Source organism: Haliotis cracherodii, unplaced genomic scaffold, assembly GCF_022045235.1.
Source record: "Haliotis cracherodii isolate W230 unplaced genomic scaffold, xgHalCrac1.p SCAF_7, whole genome shotgun sequence".
Classification (NCBI taxonomy): Eukaryota; Metazoa; Mollusca; class Gastropoda; order Lepetellida; family Haliotidae; genus Haliotis; species Haliotis cracherodii.
The window spans coordinates 56,679,986-56,702,143 of NW_027266330.1; the positions used below are offsets into that span (position 1 = coordinate 56,679,986).

At 43.7% G+C, this 22,158-nt stretch overlaps 1 protein-coding gene across 1 annotated transcript in view; it reads left to right on the top strand.

The window, feature by feature from the left end:
• The window catches only part of LOC139447675 (cyclic nucleotide-gated channel alpha-3-like), a 148,760-nt gene extending 127,572 nt beyond the window's left edge, over window positions 1-21,188 (top strand). Inside the window, exons 3-4 of the mRNA XM_071229104.1 lie at window positions 11,751-12,056; window positions 16,120-21,188. Of these exons, the coding sequence (XP_071085205.1) occupies window positions 11,751-12,056; window positions 16,120-17,108 (1,295 nt within the window). The 3' untranslated portion in view covers window positions 17,109-21,188. The remainder of the gene's footprint in view (window positions 1-11,750; window positions 12,057-16,119) is intronic.
• Window positions 21,189-22,158: the final 970 nt, after the last annotated feature.

A 22,158-nucleotide genomic window follows, 5' to 3' on the forward strand; every position in this document is an offset into this window, starting at 1 on the left:
CAGAGAACAATAGTACTTTTATTGTAGAATATGCGAGAACCTTTGAGTGAGTGAGTGTGGTTTTACGCCGCTTTTAGCAATATTCCAGCAATATCACGGCGGGATACACCAGAAATGGGCCTCACACATTGTACCCATGTCGGGAATCGAACCCGGGTCTTCGGCAAGACAAACGAACGCTTTAACCACTAGGCTACCCGACCGCCCCGAGAACACATTAGGGCACTGATTAGCATCATTTGTGTGCTCAATTCATGGGTTTCTAGAAAATGGTAAATGTCCGTGACATATCACTGAAATGTTCGAAGCGCCGTACAGACTCACTCACTCACTTATTATTTTCGTCATCATTCCCATTTTGTTCATTATTTTGTATCAATTGTTATTATATCCAAGGACGATTCATTCGAATTCAAAGACACCCTTTTGTATTCCACAGCTCTATATGACGGTCTCGTGTTTTTGACATTATGGGGTAGTTGCTGTGTGAAGACACTCATGTTAACAGCGATTCATCGGCGACCAAAATCTCAATGTCATATAACGATCAAAGAGATAAAAAAAGAAATAGCTCGTTAACTTCAACCAACGTATTCATCTTCTGTCCCTGTGATATAGCAGTTGATCTGTGATCGTATTTTATCGCGTACAAGAAAGCAATGATCGTGGATTCGAATACCAAATTCTCCCTGATCATGATTCTACGTTTAAGTCAGCGTCGTTCTCGTGGGTATCATAGACACGGGGATTCTCGACGACCTGCATGGCTTTCCTCCCCACATCAAGCTGACACTCCGTGATATAACTGAAATGCTTTCAACGCGGCGTTGTGTAGCCTAGTGGTTAAAGCGTTCGCTCGTCTTGCCGAAGACCCGGGTCGATTCCTCACATGGGTACAATGTGTGAAGACCATTTTTGGTGTTCCTCCGCCGTGATATTGCTGGAATATTGCTAATATTGCTAATGTCGTAAAACCACACTCACTAGCTCAAAGCGGTGTTAACCAAACTCTCTCAGTCGTATTTGGCGACGCTGAGAAAAAATCTTTTTTTTTTGTACCGAAGCGGCAGGTTCATAACTATATGAATATTATTGGAATGGCAACTTGAAGAAATTGGTCACATTCTAACCTTATCAAAACGTGATTAGTATATTTGAAGGTTTATGAAAGCATTATTACGGGGGGATTATGACGAAATACGTAATTCGTTTTATGAGTTGCCCGTTTTTGGTTTTTGTATGAGTGAGTGAGTGAGTTGGGTTTAACGCCGCATTTAACAGTATTCCAGTTATATCACGGCGTGTCAGCTTAATGTGGGAGGAAAGCCCCAAGTGATGCAGGTCTGAGACGTTTACCACTTCGGTGAAACCCACGAGCTCGGGAATCGCGCTGACAAACCTAGAAACATAATCGGGGCGAACCGGGATTTATAGGTTTCTGGCGTGTTCAAGGGACGCAAATCTGTGCACAGCTTAATGTGGGAGGAAAGCCCGAAGTGATGCAGGTCTCAGACATTTACCACTTCGGTGAAACCCACGAGCACGGGTATTGTGCTGACAAACCTAGAAACATAATCGGGGCGAACCGGGATTCGAACCCACAATCACAGGTTTCTGGCGTGCCCAAGGGACGCAACTCTGCACAGCGAATCGCGGCGCCTTAGACGACCCATGCCCCCTAACCAACGAATCGAGACGACCTGGTTCCAGCGAGTGTTCTAACCAATGAGATGCTGGATGAAGGATGAAGGAACATTTTGTACACAAACCCATGAAATAGATTTTGAACAATTTGCTTAAACTTGACTTCAGCAAAAAACGTCAATTCAGAGTTACGTCCCTTGATATCTTGTCTCTTTCTGTAGTTCCTTTCCTTGATGTTTGAAATTTGACATTATTTTCCTTTGGTGCTTTTAAAAACTTTTTTCTAAACCTTGCAAAACTATTATGGCTTTAAATTAATCAAACTCAATGAACAAATTGTAACTATAATTCCACCCCGTTCACTTACAAATGTCAATACCCACATTAAGCTGATCTAACTGGAATACAGTTCAAAGCAGCGTTAAACCCAACTCACTCACTCACTCACTAATTTCAGTACATTGTGTCAGTAGAGTGATTCATGAAAGCAATGTATATATCGTTTCCAAGCTAATTTAAAGCGTTCGCTCGTCACGCCGAAGACTCGGGTTCGATTCCCGACATGGGTACAATGTGTGAAGCCCATTTCTGGTGTCCCCCGCCGTGATATTGCTGGAATATTGCTAAAAGCGGCGTAAAACAATACTCACTCACTTAAGGTGGACTCACTCACTCACTCCAAGCTAATAACTGCTGTTATATTTCATATAAAATATTATTATAAATTAAATTAATGAATAATATTCCAGGATAGATTTATATCTTTATCTTAACTGCTAAAACATTATTAAGACGAAGCGTCTGAATTAATCTTCCATTAATCTTCGATGCACATAACTACGGATACCTTTTAGGGCCACTTGTTTTGTTTGTTTTGTTCTTATAATTTCAACTTAGTATATTGAAATACCGAGATCGTTGTCTTGAAGTTTAACTTAGTATCTTGAAATTTCAACTTAGTATGGATCTTGAAAGTAGGTAATAAGTTGAAATTTCGAGTTATAATCTTATATCAACTTATTATCTTGAAATTTCAAGATCATTGTCTTAAAATTTCAACATAGCATCTTGAATTTTCAACTTAGTTTCTTGAAATTTCAAGTAAAAAACAAAACAAACACAAATGGCCCTAAAAGGCTTCCGTACATAACAATAGTAGTTCGGCATTAGTTCCACTGGCAGAAATTGCCAACGATTCAAAAAACATTTTAAAAAACATATCTCGCCAGTTTACAAGTCACCGACATTGGCAATGTGTAGCTTTGCCTTCAAATTCGTCAACTATTGTCTTACATTAAGCACGCGCTGGCTTTTTCCGCTGCCAGATCCTATTCGTATTTTATACGCTCCCTGCCGAAAAGTCTGCGGTAATTCCCTGCAGAGATTTACTCATCACACAAATTGATTTGATTCCGATTCCATGTTTGAAACAGTTCCCACTTTTTTCCTTTCCGTGACATTTAAGAACAGAGGACCCGCGTAGGCAGCGCTGTCAGCTCATGGAAGCAAATTAAAGGCTGAGCGAGTTGCTGGGAAAGTAACGCAACTCTCTAGTCTGTGGGTGGCCAGTTTCGCCAATTTTTCAGATTAATTGCCGCGGTCTGTTTCGTGTGGGTTGATGACCCGAAGCACCTTCGTGGAGCCGCGCAAAGAAACATCCAAATAAGGCAGGGGCCATGTTGCATGCAAACACGCAACGTCCAGTCCTTTAGTCGTATCAGGAACCGATGACCACTGACAAACCTAAAAACATAATCAGGGCAAATCTGGGAATCGAACCCACGATCATAGGTTTCTGGGACAAGGGACTGCAAGCAAACTCGGCGCCTCAGACGACGGTCCTGTCGTGCCCCATAGGGGTTCGAATCCCAAATGCGGCCCGATTATGACCATTGTTGTGTTAACATCATATTTGCATGAATGTTACCAAAATGCTTAACATTTACAACCTGCGCTTCTTTTTGATTTAAGCACGTTATGGCATTTAAGCCGCTAATTGTTTGGAAACTATGATTGTCTCTCGGAGACGTTACTTTTAAATAAAAGCGACAAACCCCTTTCCATATCCATTTCCAAATCCCTGCTAAAAATAGAGTCGATTGCACAATTCCGACTATATCATGAGCATGTGTTTAGGAATCACAATTACATAGCGTGTGTTTGTTGTTTAACGCCGCACTCAGCAGTATTCCAGCTGCATGACGGCGGTCTTTGAATAATCGATTCTGGACCAGACAATCCAGTGATTGATATCATGCGCACTGATCTACGCAATTTGGATACGATGACATGTATCGACCAAGTCAGTGAGTCTGACCACCCAATCCCCTTTGTCGCCTCTTACGACAAGCATTGTCGCCTTTTACAGCAAGCATGTGTTGCTGAAGACCTATTCTACCCCGGATCTTCACGGGTTATCACATAGTGATCTCATAGTGATGATACCGGGTGTTCGCAAGGCGTATTGGAGATCCAAATGAATGGAACGGTAGATGACTAACGGTATTCCATTACGTTTACCGTTACTATGGTGGTTAGCGGTTATTTTAGCCTTCCATTGATGTATTACAACGGGACTAAATACAACGGTGATGCATCGGAGTTCGATCAATCAGCCGTTTAACCCCTTCATGATAGAAGCCTATTAAGTAGGCGTACCAGAAACCTATGACCGTGGGTTCGAATCCCAGATTCTCCCTGAATATGTTTCTAGGTTTTTCTGGAATTCTCACTGGAGTAAGTTGACGTCAAACGTCTTTATGACAATTCTATCCTCCTTGTACCCATAAGGTACCTTTTCCCCTGGTGGGTCACAATTATTCGGGCCACACCCCCGTCTAACACGACGTGATATAACTGAAATACTGTTTAATCCCAACGTTAAACCCAACTTGCACACTCAAGAGACAGATTAGTATCGGAGCCCAAGCTCCTTCCTTCTTGAAATTTGCCCTCTCACCCCAAATGTTCATACTTCTGTTTATGTCTTTGGGAATGCCATCATAGTTCATTTTGAAAATGTTTACGACAGACCATATATCCCAGAAGATTGTAACTTGTTGTATGTTTCATCATACTGGTTCGAGATTTCAGACAAACGGAAAATCAGCCAACTTCTCCCTAACATTCTTACTATATCAATTACATTATAGTTATAATGAAATAGAAATTCAAATTGACAAACAAAGAAAGTGATTTAGCAGGGGGGGGGGGGGGGGGGGGTGTATTCGGCGTCACGACAGTCGTCACTTGTTTGTAAATAAATATTCGGTTGCGGGTTCAACTCCAAGCATGGTTGGGGCCACCTATCACAGTGGGGAGTTTTGACTGGTGGCCGATGGTATAGAGAGCTCCGCGAACGGGCTATCGCTGTGAGGAGCTTGCCTTACGCCTAACCCACGTGAATTGGCCAATTCGTTTAGAACGTGTTCGTTTAATTCTTTTTTATGAATGAGGAAACTTTTTGAAACAAACAAAAAGTTTGAGTCTATTGAAATAGAATCTGTGAATCTATATGCAGCTCAAGAGCATGTGACAGACCAACAAGTGCTGTGCCGTCTCCTTGGTGATGTTGAGACGACCAGCCGTTCGTGTGTTTGCTTAATACGCTATGGGTAGTGTTCGATTCCAATTACGGTTGCTAAAGAAAAATGTCCGCCGCCAACATATCTCAGAATTGGATAAGAAAAAAGGTAGATTTGTACGCAGTACTCTCGTTGGTCTTTTTATAAGGTGGTTTTGCAGAATGTAATTGCTGATATAAAACAGAACATGTCCTGTGGAATGTTAAAAGAGGCAAGGGCATCCTGAAAGATGAAGAATACGGCATATGTAGTTAAACTACAACTCGGAATACATCCCAGTGTGGATAGACAAGATGGGATGGGTTTCGTCGGTGAGTTCACAATTTGAGCAACCACCTCCAATCCCAACGAGAATAATTGCGTTTTCCCCATCCATTGTGATCAGACAGGGGAGGTAACTACTTGTCGATAATCTGGCGATTAGCTTCATTGCATGGAGCTGTAATTCATTATATAAGCCAGGGACAGGTCGCTGCAAAGAGGCACTGTCTGGAGCTTGAACAACAGAGTGTATGGTGAGATAGAGCTCCTGCCTGCCGGATGTGTCTGGGACGCGCATTGAATGTTGGGATATCATTCATCCGGAATGGCTCCTTGGCAGTCAATGGTGCCACCATCAGGATTAAATGGATTCCTTGTACCTCATGTTTGCTCATAATCGCGGCGAACCAGGATTCGAACCCGTAATCATAGGTTTCTGGAGTGTTCAAGGTACAGCGACAGACTGGGACACCCGTGTCCCCTACCCGTATTATGTTAATATACCCGGGGTGTGACAAGGGCTAGAGAGAGTATTTTTACGAATCGAATATTTTGATATTCAGTATTCGAGAATCACTTCTGAGCCATGGCGGAGCTTGGGTAGCCTAGTGGTTACTGCATCATTCCAAGGACGCGAGTTCGAGTTCGGTTCAATATGGCAAGCTCATTCTCAGTGTCCTTCGCTCTGATATTGCGGGAATATTGCTAAACGCGGCATAATACCAAATTTCCTCACACATTATTCATGTTTGGCGTCTCAAAATATCACAAGTCACGTGACTTGGAAGGTAGGGTTGACTTGTGGTCGCTGATTGATCTTATACCCTTGGCTTGTGTTATCGGGTAATTTATTCCTTGTTGGGTATAAAGCAATCTGTGTACTATATTCTCTCTTCTATCTCATCAATTATTCCGATCGGCCTTTACAGTTTCCCAAAGACGAAGGATGTCTTGATCCATAAAACCATCGCGATTTGATCTCCATTATGAATTAATGATTTTCCTAAGTGGCCATTTACATTTGTTGGGGCGCCTGTAGCCGCCTACAGCATGTGTAACGTGTGGCTTTATAACGCCACTAACTACAGGCTACAAGTTATCTACAGTCAAGCAGGAGCGACTGCAGCAGGAAGGTCAATAAACCGCTCACTCAGGTTGTCATAGATTTGCCTCAATTATCCCGCTTCTATAAGGCACGGCTATCTCAGTAACAAGATGAGTGAAGGAGTCATCTATCTATCAACTGGCGGTTTGGGAAGAGTCGACCTGCTCAAATCCAGACTCGAACAACGCTCTGAGGTATAACACAACGTCAGCCACAAGAATCCGGATGAGGACAAGGAAGGGTTTTTGTTGGTTTGTTGTTTAACGCCGCGCTCAGCGTGTTCGTGGATTTTACCTAAGTGGTTAAAGTCGAAGGGGTTATTTCACTTCGGACTTTCCTCCCGCATTAAACAGACATATCATAATATAACTGGAATATTGCTAAACGGGCCATTAAATCCAACTCTCTCACTTAGATCTGATTTTGATGAGAGTGTTTCATACTGAGGCCACATAGTCAAATACAGAATGGGCTAATGCAACATGAGTTGAATAACGACTGCATACTTAGTTTTCAATATATAGCCAATACAACTGTCATATATGTATGTCTTATCATCTTATTGGAGTAATCAGCGCGTCGATCAAGATTTCGGGCTACTCATTTCACTCTTTATAAGTTCAAACGGCCAGTTTGATGTTAAGAGCTCCGTCCCTCAGCCGTGTCAGGATCCGCTTACCTTGGGTTCGAATCCCGATTATGATCCTTCGTCTGTCCTATCATGCTCGTGAGTTTCGCCAACAACTGCAACCCTCTTCAACATGGGTTTCCCTCCGACAACAACCTGCTTCAACATGGGTTTCCCTTCCAACAACAACCCGCTTCAACATGGGTTTCCCTCAAACAACCCGCTTCAACATGGGTTTCCCTCCAACAACAATCCGCTTCAACATGGGTTTCCCTCCGACAACAACCCGCTTAAACATGGGTTTACCTCCGACAGCAACCCGCTTCAACATGGGTTTACCTCCGACAACAAGCTACCATGTAATAAAACTGAAATACCGTTAAAAATGGGAAAAGACCCTTATATCATAAGCATGCGTTTATGAATCACTATTAAGTGGTGATGACACCAGATGTCGCGGGAAGGTACCAGTGCCACCCGTCACAAACATATACAAAGGCAGGTCATATTGTTGACCTGACAAAAATAGGGAACATTTCGTGCAATTCTAAATAGGGAACCGCATCAGACAACATTTTTGTCACTGATCATGATGCGTCAAATTTGTAATGTCCTCCATACGTCTGCCATAAAACGTTTGGAAGGCCTTAGGTGATGCAACCCTAATAAAGACAACTTTTGAGCAAGAGTTGCATGGCGCCCTTTGAAATCTTCCTTGAAAGAGATTGCTTGCTTGTACCTCAAACATTGTGACATGGTGCTGCAGTTGTTGGAATATTGCTCGACGTAAAGGGAAAGTTGACGATTGGAAAGTTGAAGTCATCCTTCTTGTCACACAGTCTTATGGAGAGGTTTTTGTCACTCTGAATCTTTATGCATAGATTGAAATATGAAACAGGAAGTTCATTGATTTCTTATATTTCGAGTTCAGGTAGGTGAATCAGGGGAAGAGAAATGGCTATTTGGTGGTTCTTGGACGATATCAGATCATCTATATACCTGATACTTAGATTAAATTTCTTGGCCAAATTCCCATGTATTGATTTTGCGAATCAAACCCAAACTTGCGATTCATATTCATAGGGAAACAGATAAGCAGGGAGGGGAGCATAAAGGGTGCCCAATGAGGATGGTTACACCTTGCCCAAACTTCACATTATTTCTGTGTTTTGTGCCCAGTGGGATGCCTACGTCTTGCCTAAATGTGAAATTCCAAAATTTCACATTGTTGTGGTGTTTTGTTTCCATGGGGATGCCTACGTCTTGTCGAAATGTGCAATCCCAAAGGAACCAGGAGCATTTCTGCTCAGTAATCCGAAACCTTGGAACCCAAGCCTTCACCATGCCCAGTTCATTCCTCAGAATATTCTCAACTCTCTCACGAGAGATGCCTGGTGCACTGATGATGTGACCTGTGGTCCCCTATCATCCATAATCATAATTGTATCCCCATTTTCCTCAGTGGCATCTGAAGGTCTTCCTGACCTTGGATCATCTCGAGGCTCTGGAACACCGGAGGAAGCATCCCCCCTAAAGCAGACACCATGTATGCACGGAGTGCTGTTGGAGTTAGCCCTTTCAGGTGGAGTGAGTGAGTCAGTTTGGTTTTACGCCGCCTTTAGCAATATTCCAGCAATATCACGGCGGGGGACACCAGTAATGGGCTTCACACATTGTACCTATGTCGGGATTCGAACCCGGGTCTTCGGCGTGACGAGCGAACGCTTTAACCACTAGGCTACCCGACCGCCCCCACTATCTGATGGAAGTACTTGAGGACAGCGGTTGCCAATTTTGTCCATTTACATTAACAGAGCATACCTAGTCACTTTGATGCCTGCAGAAATATGCTGCCTTGTGTATTTGAGTCAAGTGCAGCATGTAGGCATGGATGGAAAATAGTTAACTTAATACATGAATAATGTTAAAGGCGTACCATACAGCCATCGTAGGTAGGCTGAGAGCCTTTCACCCAACCCTTGTTCCAACAACTACACACCTTTCACACAGTCTTATGGAGAGGTTTTTGTCACTCTGAATCTTTATGCATAGATTGAAATATGAAACAGGAAGTTCATTAATTTCTTATATTTCGAGTTCAGGTAGGTGAATGAGTGGAAGAGAAATGGCTATTTGGTGGTTCTTGGACGATATCAGATCATCTATATGCCTGATACTTAGATTAAATGTCTTGACCAAATTCCCATGTTTTTATTTTGCGAATCCAAGCCAAACCCTGGTATTCCAGGCCTGTCAGAGGACGCAACTACACACCTTTCATGTAGTGCTGCGGGTGACAGCTGTCTGGGACAGAATGAGTGTATTCCAAATCTGTTTCCTCTATTTCAGTTTGTGCATCCTACCAGTGACCACACTATGCACTGATTTAACCCACTCAGAAAGACATTCAACAGGTCCCTCTTCTCTTTTGGCCCAATATTAGCATACGCTTCGACAGTATCTATAATGAGTTTCAAGCTGTGATCACAATTGGTAGCAGGTTGTTCGCGATGGTTTGGGCCCTGTTTGAATAACCTGTGAAGATTGTTAGTATCAACGATTAATGTGGTAATTTGACCAACGGGTGGTTGGCAGTATGGGAAAATGGACATCCACAAGTTTATTTGTCGTTTAACGCAACACTCAGCAATATTCCAGCTATATGACGACGGTCTGTAAATAATCGAGTCTGGATCAGACAATCCAGTGATTGACAACATGAGAATCGATCCACGCAATTGGGTGACATGCATCAACCAAGTCAGCGAGCCTGACCACCCGATCCCGTTAGTCGCCTCTTACGACAAGCATAGTCGCCTTTTACGGCAAGCATGGGTTGCTGAAGACCTATTCTACCCCGGGTCTTCACGGGTCGGCAGCCACAAGTAGTGAAGTTTACAAGACGAGTTGCCAAGTCCGCAATACGTTCCTTTAATTGAACAACTTGGATGAAATGGTCTTCGTATAGGTAATTGATTATCGTCGGTAAATCCAATTCCCTCACCCACCCAACGCTCTGACATGTGTTCGGAGAATATGATTCAGTTCTAACGCGGATAATCCAGGTCAATATCGCGGCATGGCACTTAATAAGAACGAATACTTCAACACTACTTCCGGTGCTACGTGGTCGCATGTAGAATCACATTACGACGCTGACTGGGAAACAGGCAGGGCACGATCTTGGCTTGATTGTTGTTTGTTCATGTGATCGTGGATCGATAGTAGAAGAAGGTTACGTCAAATATATTAAATGGATTGAGTCATCGACTGCAGGCCGCGAGAAAGGCGGCACTCGGAAGGAATGTACAATTTCTGACATATATATCCTGATATTGTCGAGATGAAACATCGAAGAACAGACAGGAGTGCAATTTAATTATTTTGTCCGCCGTGTTTGAGATTGTTTCTATATTTAATTCTGCAGCTAATTTGTATTTAGTTCTTTTATGATCCAATGTACCACACCAGGGTTTTTAACGAGAGGCTATGCCATTAAGTGGTCAATTTACTTAAAAGCAATCTGTGTTTTATATGCTATATGCCATCAATTAGTTTATTGATCAAGACTCTAGGAGGGCACTCAATGCATGCAAAATGTAAAGGGTGTACTACAATTTCCGCCGTGTTTGAGATACTTTATATTTTTAATTCTTGACATATTCAATAGAGGGTCAAAGGTCAGTCAAAGGTCAAAGTCGCATGCTAATAAATGCTAACATGAACGTACCCCCTTATCCCTCTCATAGGTTCCTGCTTTGGAAAAGGGCGTTTGTCAAGTACAAAGGTCAAGCCTTCAGTCGGGTTTTCATTGTCATTGTCATTTTCTAAGGAACTGTTATCTCGATGGACATGACATTTACGAATAAAATGTCAGACCATGGTCGCAATTAGGGTTTCTTTGAATAATGGTTTTTCAGCACCAACTGCCTCAGTTCTATTACTGCAATTGCGTTCCTGGTTAGAAGTGGTTCCTTTCACGTATTCAGGGCTTGGTGTAAAATAAGGTAACAGTTATTATATATCCTATTCAGTTTGTGCATTTACTTTGTGTTTATTGTTGTATAGCGTATGAAGCTCTCGTGGTTCCGTGTCGGGTTCAAACCCAGGACTTCGGCGTGACATATCAAGTTGATTGACAAATATGAATTACAAGTGGGCCTTCCTAACAGTGGTACTTTCAAGGTTAAGTGATTTCATATAGTACTCGGGCTTATCAGGGAAGCTGTTCTGTCCCAAAAATCCAGTGATAACTTTGTCACTGGTGCTCAAAAGTGATTTTGAGTGACGATGTTCAGTAGTGATGTTGAGTGACGATGTTCAGTAGTGATGTTGATGTTGACATGATCAAATCCCCTATTTTACATATTACTCTAATATTCACAGATGTGTTTATTCCATGTGGCAAACTCGCTCAGATATTGGCATTATGTTTGTTTCATGTGGCAAATACGCACAGGTATTCACATGTGCTTGTTTCATATGGCAAACGCGCTCAGGTAAACACATGTGTTTTTTTATGTTTCAGGTGAGGTGGGTAAAGAGATGTACATTGTCAACCGCGGGAGATTGCACGTGGTGGCGGACAACGGGAAGACGGTGCTCGCCACTCTTAAACCAGGCAGCTACTTCGGTGAAATCAGTATATTAAACATGGGCACTGCCGGCAACAGAAGGACTGCTTCCGTGCGTTCGGTAGGGTATTCAGACCTGTTCTGTTTAGCAAAGAAAGACCTGTGGGACGTTTTAAAGGAGTACCCCGCTGCCAGGGTGAAACTGGAAGCAATTGCTGTGAAACGCTTGGAAAAATATAAAAAGGCGCCATTAGAAAAAGGTAAGTTTGTGTGGAGACGCTGTTCTCAATGAGAACAATGTTTCTCATTGTAGTGTATTTTAGTTTCACTTTATATTTATTCCTCATAAGAAGCGGGTTTTGTTAAGCGAGTCACTTCTTGTCGTAAGATAAAATAACTGTAATTGAATGAAAACAAAAACATAAACTGTCATATTTTCTGTAAAATATATTTTAAGTGCATGTTAGAAAAGATTGTTTCGAATTTTCTTATAAGTTGTCTTAAAACATCTATCGATAATCGTTTTCTATGTATTTTAAACAGCATCATCAACCATTACAATGTCATTGAATCAGGCTTCTTAGTGGGGCCGTCAAGCCAAAATGAGAATTGCAGTTAGTGCCTAGTTCGAACTTCAGACACTGTATCCGGGCCCAGTTACGCAAAGATATCGTAGTTGCGGCTGTTAGAGAAGACTTTTCAAATGAATAACCTGTCCCGAAATATACCCAAAATGAATAGTTTGTTAGCAGTGGTGAAAACAATAAATACTTTGTTTTGTGGAAAATACACCAACGTAAAAAATGTATGTAAATAGTGAAACTTAATAAATAAATAAAGAGTTTGATACAGCTGGGGAAAAATAGATTGTTTTCAAAAGAATGTTCCAACCATCTCCGGGGGGACGGGTGGCCCAGTCGTTCAAGGCGCTGTGGTTCGCTGTGCAGAGTTGCGTCCCTTGGGCACGCCAGAAACCTATGATTGTGGGTTCGAATCCCGGCTCGCCCTGATTATGTTTCTAGGTTTGTCAGCACCATACCCGTGCTCGTGGGTTTCACCGAAGTGGTAAACGTCTGAGACCTGCATCACTTCGGGATTTCCTCCCACATTAAGCTGACACGCCGTGATATAACTGGAATACTGTTAAAAGCGGTGTTAAACCCAACTCACTCCAACCATCTCCATACAGATGAAATGTATGCTCCCTCAATGAAATGTTGACGGCAGACCTAAAACCATCTAACAAAGGACAGTACATACATGAATTATAAGGTGATAAGTCAAAGGTAATAATTTAATAAACACTTATCAGTTTATTCGTTTCTTTTCCTGTGACGTCCCAGGTGACGTAGGAGTCATAAACTATGAGTATTTCTAATCACGACAATTATTTAACTCGAGACCCGATCGTCATCTCAACTATAAATCTCGCCAAGTTGTATCTTTGACCTTTCTGGAAGCAGACGACAGATTGAGAGAAACTGTCCCTCGTGACTAGGAATAGTGGTTGATGGCGGAAGCTATAAACCACTCGTCGAGTGATAGAAGTTGCCAGTGATGTCAGCGAGATGACATTTATATTTTACACCCCCATTCCCAACTATCTCAATACACCTCCACCCCCAAAACCCCCATTCCCATATACGTAAACCCCACACTCCTAAACCCCCAGCCCCACACTGTACTTCTCAACCCAACTACACCTTCACCCCATACACCTTTACCCCGTACACAAGACCGCCTCCGTGGTCTAGTGGTAGAGCGTCCGGCCGGAGAGCGGAAGGTCCGGGGTTCGATCCCCGACCGCGTCATACCAAAAGACGTTAAAAGATGGTACTTGTTGTTACCCTGTCTGGCGCTCGGCATTAAGGGGTTAAAACAAGGACTGGTCGGCTCGGAGTCAGTATACGGTGTCTGAATGGGGTATTCATGTTTAACTGCGGCACTAGCTAGCACTATAAATCGGCATCATCAGACTAGTACAAGCAGCCACACACACACACACATGCATGCACGTCGCTATATAAGTGCAATAATCTTGGACGTTAAACCCCATTTCACCTCACCTCACCTCACACCTCACACCGTACACCTTCACTCAATACACCTTAACCTCATACACCTACACCCCCTACACTTTCACCCCCTACACTTTCACCCCCTACACCTTCGCTCCATACACCTTAACCCCCGTACTCCTCAACCCTCGCTCAGATTTCCGCTCAAACCACCCCCAATCCCTAGCCCCAGTTAACGGTAGGTGAAGCTTTCATCTTTCTTATATCCGCCGCAAAATGTTTTCCATGAAACCGATCCAATTTATAACAAAAAAAGGACCGACTCACACGTTTTTCAAAGCCTTCTCGTTCGTCTGTATATCGAACACGAATGGAAATGAAAAGACATTATTTCTAATTTAAGACTTCTTTCTGTCTGAAAACCACATACGCTCAGTCTATGTTAACATGTTCCAGAGTCGAGACGAGAAACAGTTGTCTCTGTCAGCAAAGTGTGCTTAATTCCTTGTTTTCAAGTCAGTTGGGAAAACGTTCATCGTACTTAGGAAAAACACGATAGGTTTTTAAAGGTGTTGATTTGAATGGGGCGGTGTATCGCCTCATCCTGAATTTGCCAGAGCTGGGCGGTAAGTGGGTTAGTTCTCCGTTGGGGATATCATCGAGGTTCTGTCGACCTTTTAGATAAACCGGTTCTCGTCAATATTGCTCAAAATAAGATTACGGCTGTTGCATCACCGGCCTGGATTGATGAAGCGCGGTCGCCGTTGCAGATCGGGAGTGGCAGGCGCCAAATGAACGTGTGTTTTCATAACAGTTGAAACACGCATCTTTATCGTTGAGTGTATCTCGAATTCACGCCCGGGCTGGTTAACGTGTTCATAGGGAGAGCGAAACGTCGAGTGCACGGTAGTCAGGAGCACGGGGATGCACGGTAGTCAGTAGCTGGGGGATGCAGGGTAGTCAGTATCTGGGGGATGCAGGGTGGTCAGTAGCTCGGAGATGCAGGGTAGTCAGTATCTGGGCGATGCAGGGTGGTCAGTAGCTCGGAGATGTACGGTAGTCAGTAGCTGGGGGATGCAGGGTGGTCAGTAGCTCGGAGATGCACGGTAGTCAGTAGCTGGGGGATGCAGGGTGGTCAGTAGCTCGGACATGCACGGTAGTCAGTAGCTGGGGGATGCAGGGTGGTCAGTAGCTCGGGGATACACGGTAGTCAGTAGCTCGGAGATGCAGGGTTGTCAGTAGCTGGGGGACGCAGGGTAGTCAGTAGCTGGGGGATGCAGGGTGGTCAGTAGCTCGGGGATGCAGGGTGGTCAGTAGCTCGGAGATGCACGGTAGTCAGTAGCTCGGGGATGCAGGGTAGTCAGTAGCTCGGGCATGCAGGGAAGTCAGTAGCTCGGGGATGCAGGGTAGTCAGTAGCTCGGGGATGCAGGGTGGTCAGTAGCTCGAAGATGCACGGTAGTCAGTAGCTGGGGGATGCAGGGTGGTCAGTAGCTCGGAGATGCACGGTAGTCAGTAGCTCGGGGATGCAGGGTAGTCAGTAGCTCGGGCATGCAGGGAAGTCAGTAGCTCGGGAATGCAAAGTGGTCAGTAGCTCGGGGATGCAGGGTAGTCAGTCGCTTGTGGATGCAGGGTGGTCGGGAATGCAAAGTGGTCAGATGCTCGGGGATGCAGGGTGGTCAGTTGCTCGGGGATGCAGGGTGGTCAGTAGCTCGGGGATGCAGGGTGGTCGGGAATACAAAGTGGTCAGATGCTCGGGGATGCAGGGTGGTTAGTTGCTCGGGGATGCAGGGTTGTCAGTTGCTCGGGGATGCAGGGTGGTCAGTTGCTCGGGGATGCAGGGTGGTCAGTAGCTCGGGAATGCAAAGTGGTCAGTTGCTCGGGGATGCAGGATGGTCTGTAGCTATTTTAATAGTTACCCTTAGCAGATTCGCTTACCACTATTTAAATGATTACCCTTGGCAGATTCGCTACCAGTTTAAGTCCGTTTTACGCCCTGTACGAATGGCACGGCGCTGCAAATGCATTCAGTTAAACTACTCTCTTGAGCAAGAGTAATTTAGGACAAAAGATGAGAGAGAAGCGAAGCTATGGCAGCGAATTGGTCCAGGGGATGAATGCCATTTCGAAAGGGGTCCCATGTAATAAATGTTATATTTGTACTTCACTTAGGAAGTGTTATCCCAAATGTAACATGTGTTACCTGGTCCTGGGAATTTAGCATTATGAAGATGCAAAGAACTGTATTCTCGAGGATGCAGCCAAATGTACGTTAGACTTTGCTGACCTTCACCTTTCTTGTTGCAGTTGCAATGTCAAGGAGTAAGAGCACGCCCGGCCTCGTGGAGTCTGCCGGCAAAGTACCGCTGGAGACGATGCTTGTGCACCGCCACCACACCCTTCCCGCCGGCCTCCCCGCCCACAACAGCACAGAGGAGAGACACGACCAGTATGGCGCGGAGTACGGGGGAGGAGGAATGGGTCAAGCGTCTCGCAGCGAGGACAACATCATCGCTCACTGCGACGAGCACGAAAGAAACGAGTCGCTGGAATCAGCGCAGCAAGTTGTGTGTAACATGACAACTTCAATGACAATATCGAGTATGACGTCGTACGCCAGTGGATCGCCGCCACAGAGATCACCTGTCGTCACGGAAGCTGCCAAAAGTCCTTTCAGTCCTCCACCGTCGCCTCGACAGACGACGTTCTCTGTGGCGGGAATCTCCACCGTCAGTGCCAATACACCTCCGACCATGTCCGACCACTATCAGCGGACGCAGCCCCATTACCAAGGAAATTTTAACCCCCTTCCACAGAACTACTCCTATGTTAACCAGCCCCAAATGGCGTACCTGACGCCTTTCTCAGCACCCCCAGTCTACAGCCCTCCCTCACCCAATATGATCCTGACCAATCCTAACAGCCTGGGGGCTTCTCAGTCCAGCCTCGTACCCCCTCACCACATTCAACATACCCTCCAAACTCATTCCCCCATGGCCATGTCGCCCATGACAGCTAGCATTAGTCCAGTGAGCATAGGTTCGCCGTGTAGACAAACAGATACCCAAGCTGAAATTTTGCTCAAGGAGATATCCAGGTTAAGAGAAAGACTCGCTCAGTTGGAGAGTGAGAACTCAGCCCTGACTGTGAAGCTGAACCAGCAACAGTGGGACGTGGAGAATCGCTTGACAGAATTGGAAATGCATATTTGTCAGAGTGACAGTGTAGCCAGTACTGGGTCAGGTGATGAGAAACAGGACAAGCAAGCGCCCGTTAACAGGGAATCGGTCATATGATATAGTGGATTAAGGGGTCTTCAGCGTATGCAGCCCCAGGCCCTACAATCTGATCCTTAGATCAAAACACTGGGTCTGGTTCAAGCATCATCGGATGCTAGTGTGCATGGACGTCTGAGAAGGACAGGGCAACGGGTAGCCATACTGTCAAGGGCGATAACTCCACAGCGGTGATGGGGCGCCAGGTGGCCCATGCTGTCCTGGGAACCTACGAGAGCGTTTGATTGTGATGGAAATTTCTGCTGCTCTACCATACGATGTACATCACATTTAGGGACCAGTCTTTCAGAAGCCTTTTCTGAGATTTCAGGGATTGAACAATTAATCTTCTACTTCTAGAGGACGGTGTGCTTCATATCAGTAATCCACAAACGAAGGCGGAAGCTCTCTTCTGAAATGAAAGATACCAAGAGTAGTTCCCCTTGAACAATTTCCCTATCTTCAAAGTGCGAGAGTACCAACTGACCATTGATGGGTTCTCTCCCTTTGCTTCATGTCACTGTGGAAAGGCTCTGCTAGCGCCATCGTGCGGTGAGTGGGTGCAACGGTAGACTACTCGTCTCTAACTTGCTGTGGTTGTGAGTATAGTCGAATATTTCTGCTCAAAATGCGGAATGTTGTGATGACAGAATTGAGTTTATAATCCAAGATTCTGAGCAACTGAGACAAGAGCAGAAAATGTGATGACATCCAGAATTAGGTAACACCTATGTACAACAATGTATATATTTCAGTGCAGACCGTGCATTGATTGGATACACCTCCACAAGATTAAAACCAAAGAAACGTCAAAAAGGCAAATAATCCGTGAGAAAAAGCAATGGTCGTGACGTCACCGCAAAGCTCATATCCACTGCAATACAAAACTGTCCAACATGGAGTTCTCAGTGTTGAATGTGATTGGACAGATATGTCACGTGATGGTGAGCCACGTGACTACCAGTGTCAATGCCAGGGTCGTACCCGATGCAAGAAGAGAACACGCTTCCTTTTTTAAGATGCAATTTAGAACCAAACTAGCATTTGAAAAGCTCAAATATGACGCTTTCTATGTTCTGGGGTTTATTCTAAATACACATTCATAGGTATTGTAAAATGTTTAGCGAGAGGCGGTATGGGGATCTAGAATCAGCCTTAAAACACCCACAGTCAACTACGGCTATGATGTGGCCAGCGGTCCAGTCAAAGAAAAAAACGTTATGACTGACGAAAAAAGTGATTTTCCTAAAATTTTAGAAACTGATTTACAGTTCTTCAGTGACCTCTTGATGAAGAACGGACTGAAAATGAATGATTAAAAATGACTGTTTTAAAGAGGCATTCGCGCTTCATGGCCATGGTTCGCTAAATGCAAGAAATGAACTGTCCCCAAACACTAACTCGCGTGATAACCTCTGCATACACGCATGTCCTTCGTCAGATGTAAGATATATATTACTACCTTCATCAGTGATCTTAAACGCTCGTTATATCCGAAGTTGACTGTACCAAAACATAAATATGACCCTCGTGAGCATAGTAGACTCTCGTTATTTCGAAATTGAATGAGTGCGTTGGGCCTTATCTCGAGGTAGGAAGATTATGAATCAGCGTGTACTATTAGTCCAGCAGTACCACAGCGGTGGCCTTGGGGTTGATTTTCACATGCACATTGTGTCCACGTGTGGAATCAAACCCAGGCCTTCGGCGTGGCGAGATAACACTTTACCAACAAGGCTACCCCTTTGCGATCTCAAGTTAAAGGGGCTTTGGAGAACGTATCAGATGCATTTCGAGATAAAAGGAATGCTATGGAAGATAAGTATTTATCACTATGGCATGAATGGCATGTGGATCGAGATAGAAAAACGTAAAAAAGATCCGAATTTGAAATAATTTGAGTCTGCTATGCCACCTTGCATTGCTACCTCTCTTCACAATCTTCACCAGAAAGGTCATGACGTGACCTTGAAACCGACAACGGATTTGTAAATCACACAAAAGCATCATGCCAAACATAGTCAACTATAAGAGTCGGATAAAACGAATAAGACCCATTATTTTTCCATGCAATGTCTCTAAACGTTTGGTTACTATGACTCTCATACAAGGCACACGATCCTGCAGATGGAGGTCTGTGAATCCTGGCTTCATCTCTTGTTTGCTGTATCGTATTTTCACAACCGGAAGTGCCGGGCTCTGCGTATCAGACAAAACCGGAAGTGCCGGGCTCTGCGAATCAGTCAAAACCGTCAGCGTTTTCTGTTGCCCTATTCTTGCAGACCGTGTTGTCATTAAGGAGTTGGTGAAATGCCTTTCAAATCGTCCTTTCTACTTTTCCCATTGCTTAATCTACGATCGAATGTATTCGGAATGTTGGCGGAAAACCCCCGAAGGCGTCCGATATTACGTGACGTCCCGAATTGAATGTGATATCCCTCAGTTTTGAGGCTCTTCGTGACATGCAACAGTACATACGGTGTCGCGTTTGTTTTTCGTATTTTCATTCCAGTTTTCTCTATCATACTCACGTTTCAATGTATCTGGATCGTGGGGTGAAATGGCTTGTTCTCAACGTATTTGTCATTTCAGAATTTAACAGTTTCGTATTTCTTTACCATATCATTCCATAACACGTGACAATATCACCATATCAGTTATCAAAAAATTGTTGTCTTGATACCGATGGTCTCCATGACAACACCACGTGCAGGGAATAAGATTGACGTCATAGATATGTAAATTACAATGATATTGAGTGGGGCGAGTGCGGTAGGCACATTAGATATATATATGAGTGATCGACTTTCGCGCAGTTGATATGTTGAAAATTATTATGTACAATAATTGCAATATAAATTCAATATTTTCATTACTTTTCCAGTCATATTTTAAATAAAAATATCCTCATAGTATATCTACTTTGTTCTAGTAGTTAACTCAAAAGTTGTTTCTTTTCTTTTCGAGGGAAACGCGTTATTCCTCGTGAGGAATCCGTATATGGGGGAATTCCCTTTTGGGGGAATCCCCTACATGGTGTGGAATCACCAATGTGGGGAATCCCCCAGAAAGGGATTTTCCCTACATGCGGAATCCTGTAAAGGGGACTGTAGATTGTCTATTTATTATCGGCGAGGTTAAGTTTGATCAAATATTCAACGTTCATTTACCATAGATGAAGGAACAGTGAACGAGGTTGCCGTTTCACCTCATCGTATAAAATAGATGAAGCTCAGGATCAGCCTCTTTGGCGCGCAATCCACGAAGTCCTCCCCTTATCCAGTATCAAGGCTAATGTTTACCGTTATATTCTATTAGTTTGTACGATGACGTGAGACGGCGGAGTATATGCCTAAAGAGGGGCCTTCTTTATGCCTCTTGGGCAGTGTTATAATACTCTATCTACACTTGCGGGTTTACACACCCGAAACTGGTCACTTATATACTATGGATAACCAATACCTAAAGGGCTCGTCGAATGCTGAAAAACTCTTCCAGTTATAAAATAATATTTAAGCATCGGGTCCAAAATAAATCGCCTTGGCATTGGGCAGCCACGTTGATTAATAAGCACTTTTAAAGTATAGATGTTTTTTTAACAAACTTTTGTGTAAATTAAGTATTGATTTCAATTAAAGCAATACTTAATGTACATAAAAGTCATATCGCCCAGTATTACAAATGATACACATAAGTGTACGATAATGCCTTGTTTGCTATGTACTTTGTAGGTTTCCCCTGTATATCTCCAGAACATTCCAGTAATAACGGGGAATAACCGAAATACGGAAACAACCGATGCTAACCGATCAGTTCCGAACGTGTATCCCTGCCAAGTGTTGGTATGTAGTTCCGTAAGTTTGTACAGGCCAGTAGGAACATTATAGTTAAATAAATATTTCATTAAATTGATTTTCATGTTTACATTATTGTTATGAAATGGAAGTGTGATGGCAATTTTCATTTTATAATTTTATTCTCTTGTTTCTCGCGGTCTTCCAGCCTGTTCCTTAATCTCCTTACTCAGTACGCGATGCAGGGAGTTTACGTATAAGTTCCTTGCAGGGTACATTGAGTTGCGGAGTTTGGCAGACCTATGGAGCAGTGGAATAAATGAATAAAAGTTATTACTTACATACGTTCGAGTTCGATTTGTACTTTTCCTGGCTCGGAACAGATCCTGACTTGGACATTCATAACAGAGAGCGTCAATGAAGACCGAATCGGTGGAGATTCCTGGTACGCATATCGGCATATTGTCCGCGGCAACCTGTTTTGTCTTGAGTCGACGAAATGGATCGGGTGGTCAGACTCGCTGACGAGGTTGATTGCATGTTATCGTTTCAAAGTTGGAACGATGCTCATAATGTCAATCACTGGATTGTCTGGTTGAGACACGATAGTTTACAGGCGGCAATAACAAGGCCGGCTCACTCTAACACAAAATGGAAGACGGGCACATTCCAACACAATATGGAAGACCCGTATATTCTAACACAATATGGAAGACCGACACACACTAACACAATATGGGAGACCCGTATATTCTAACAGAATATGGAGGACTCGTATATTCTAACACAATATGGAAGATCGGCACATTCTAACACAATATGAAAGACCCATATATTCTAACACATTATGGAAGACTGACACACTCTAACACAATATGGGAGACCCGTATATTGTAACACAATATGGAAGAGTGGCACACTCTAACACAATATGGGAGTCCCGTATATTCTAACACAATATGGAAGACCCGTATATTCTAACACAATATGGGAGTCCCGTATATTCTAATACAATATGGAAGACCGGCACACTCTAACACAATATGGGAGTCCCGTATATTCTAACACAATATGGGAGTCCCGTATATTCGAACACAATATGGAAGACCGGCACACACTAACACAATATGGGAGTCCCGTATATTCGAACACAATATGGAAGACAGGCACACTCTAACACAATATGGAAGACTGGCACACCCTAAAACAATATGTAAGACCCGTATATTCTCATACAATATGGAACACCCGTATATTCTAACACAATACGGAAGACC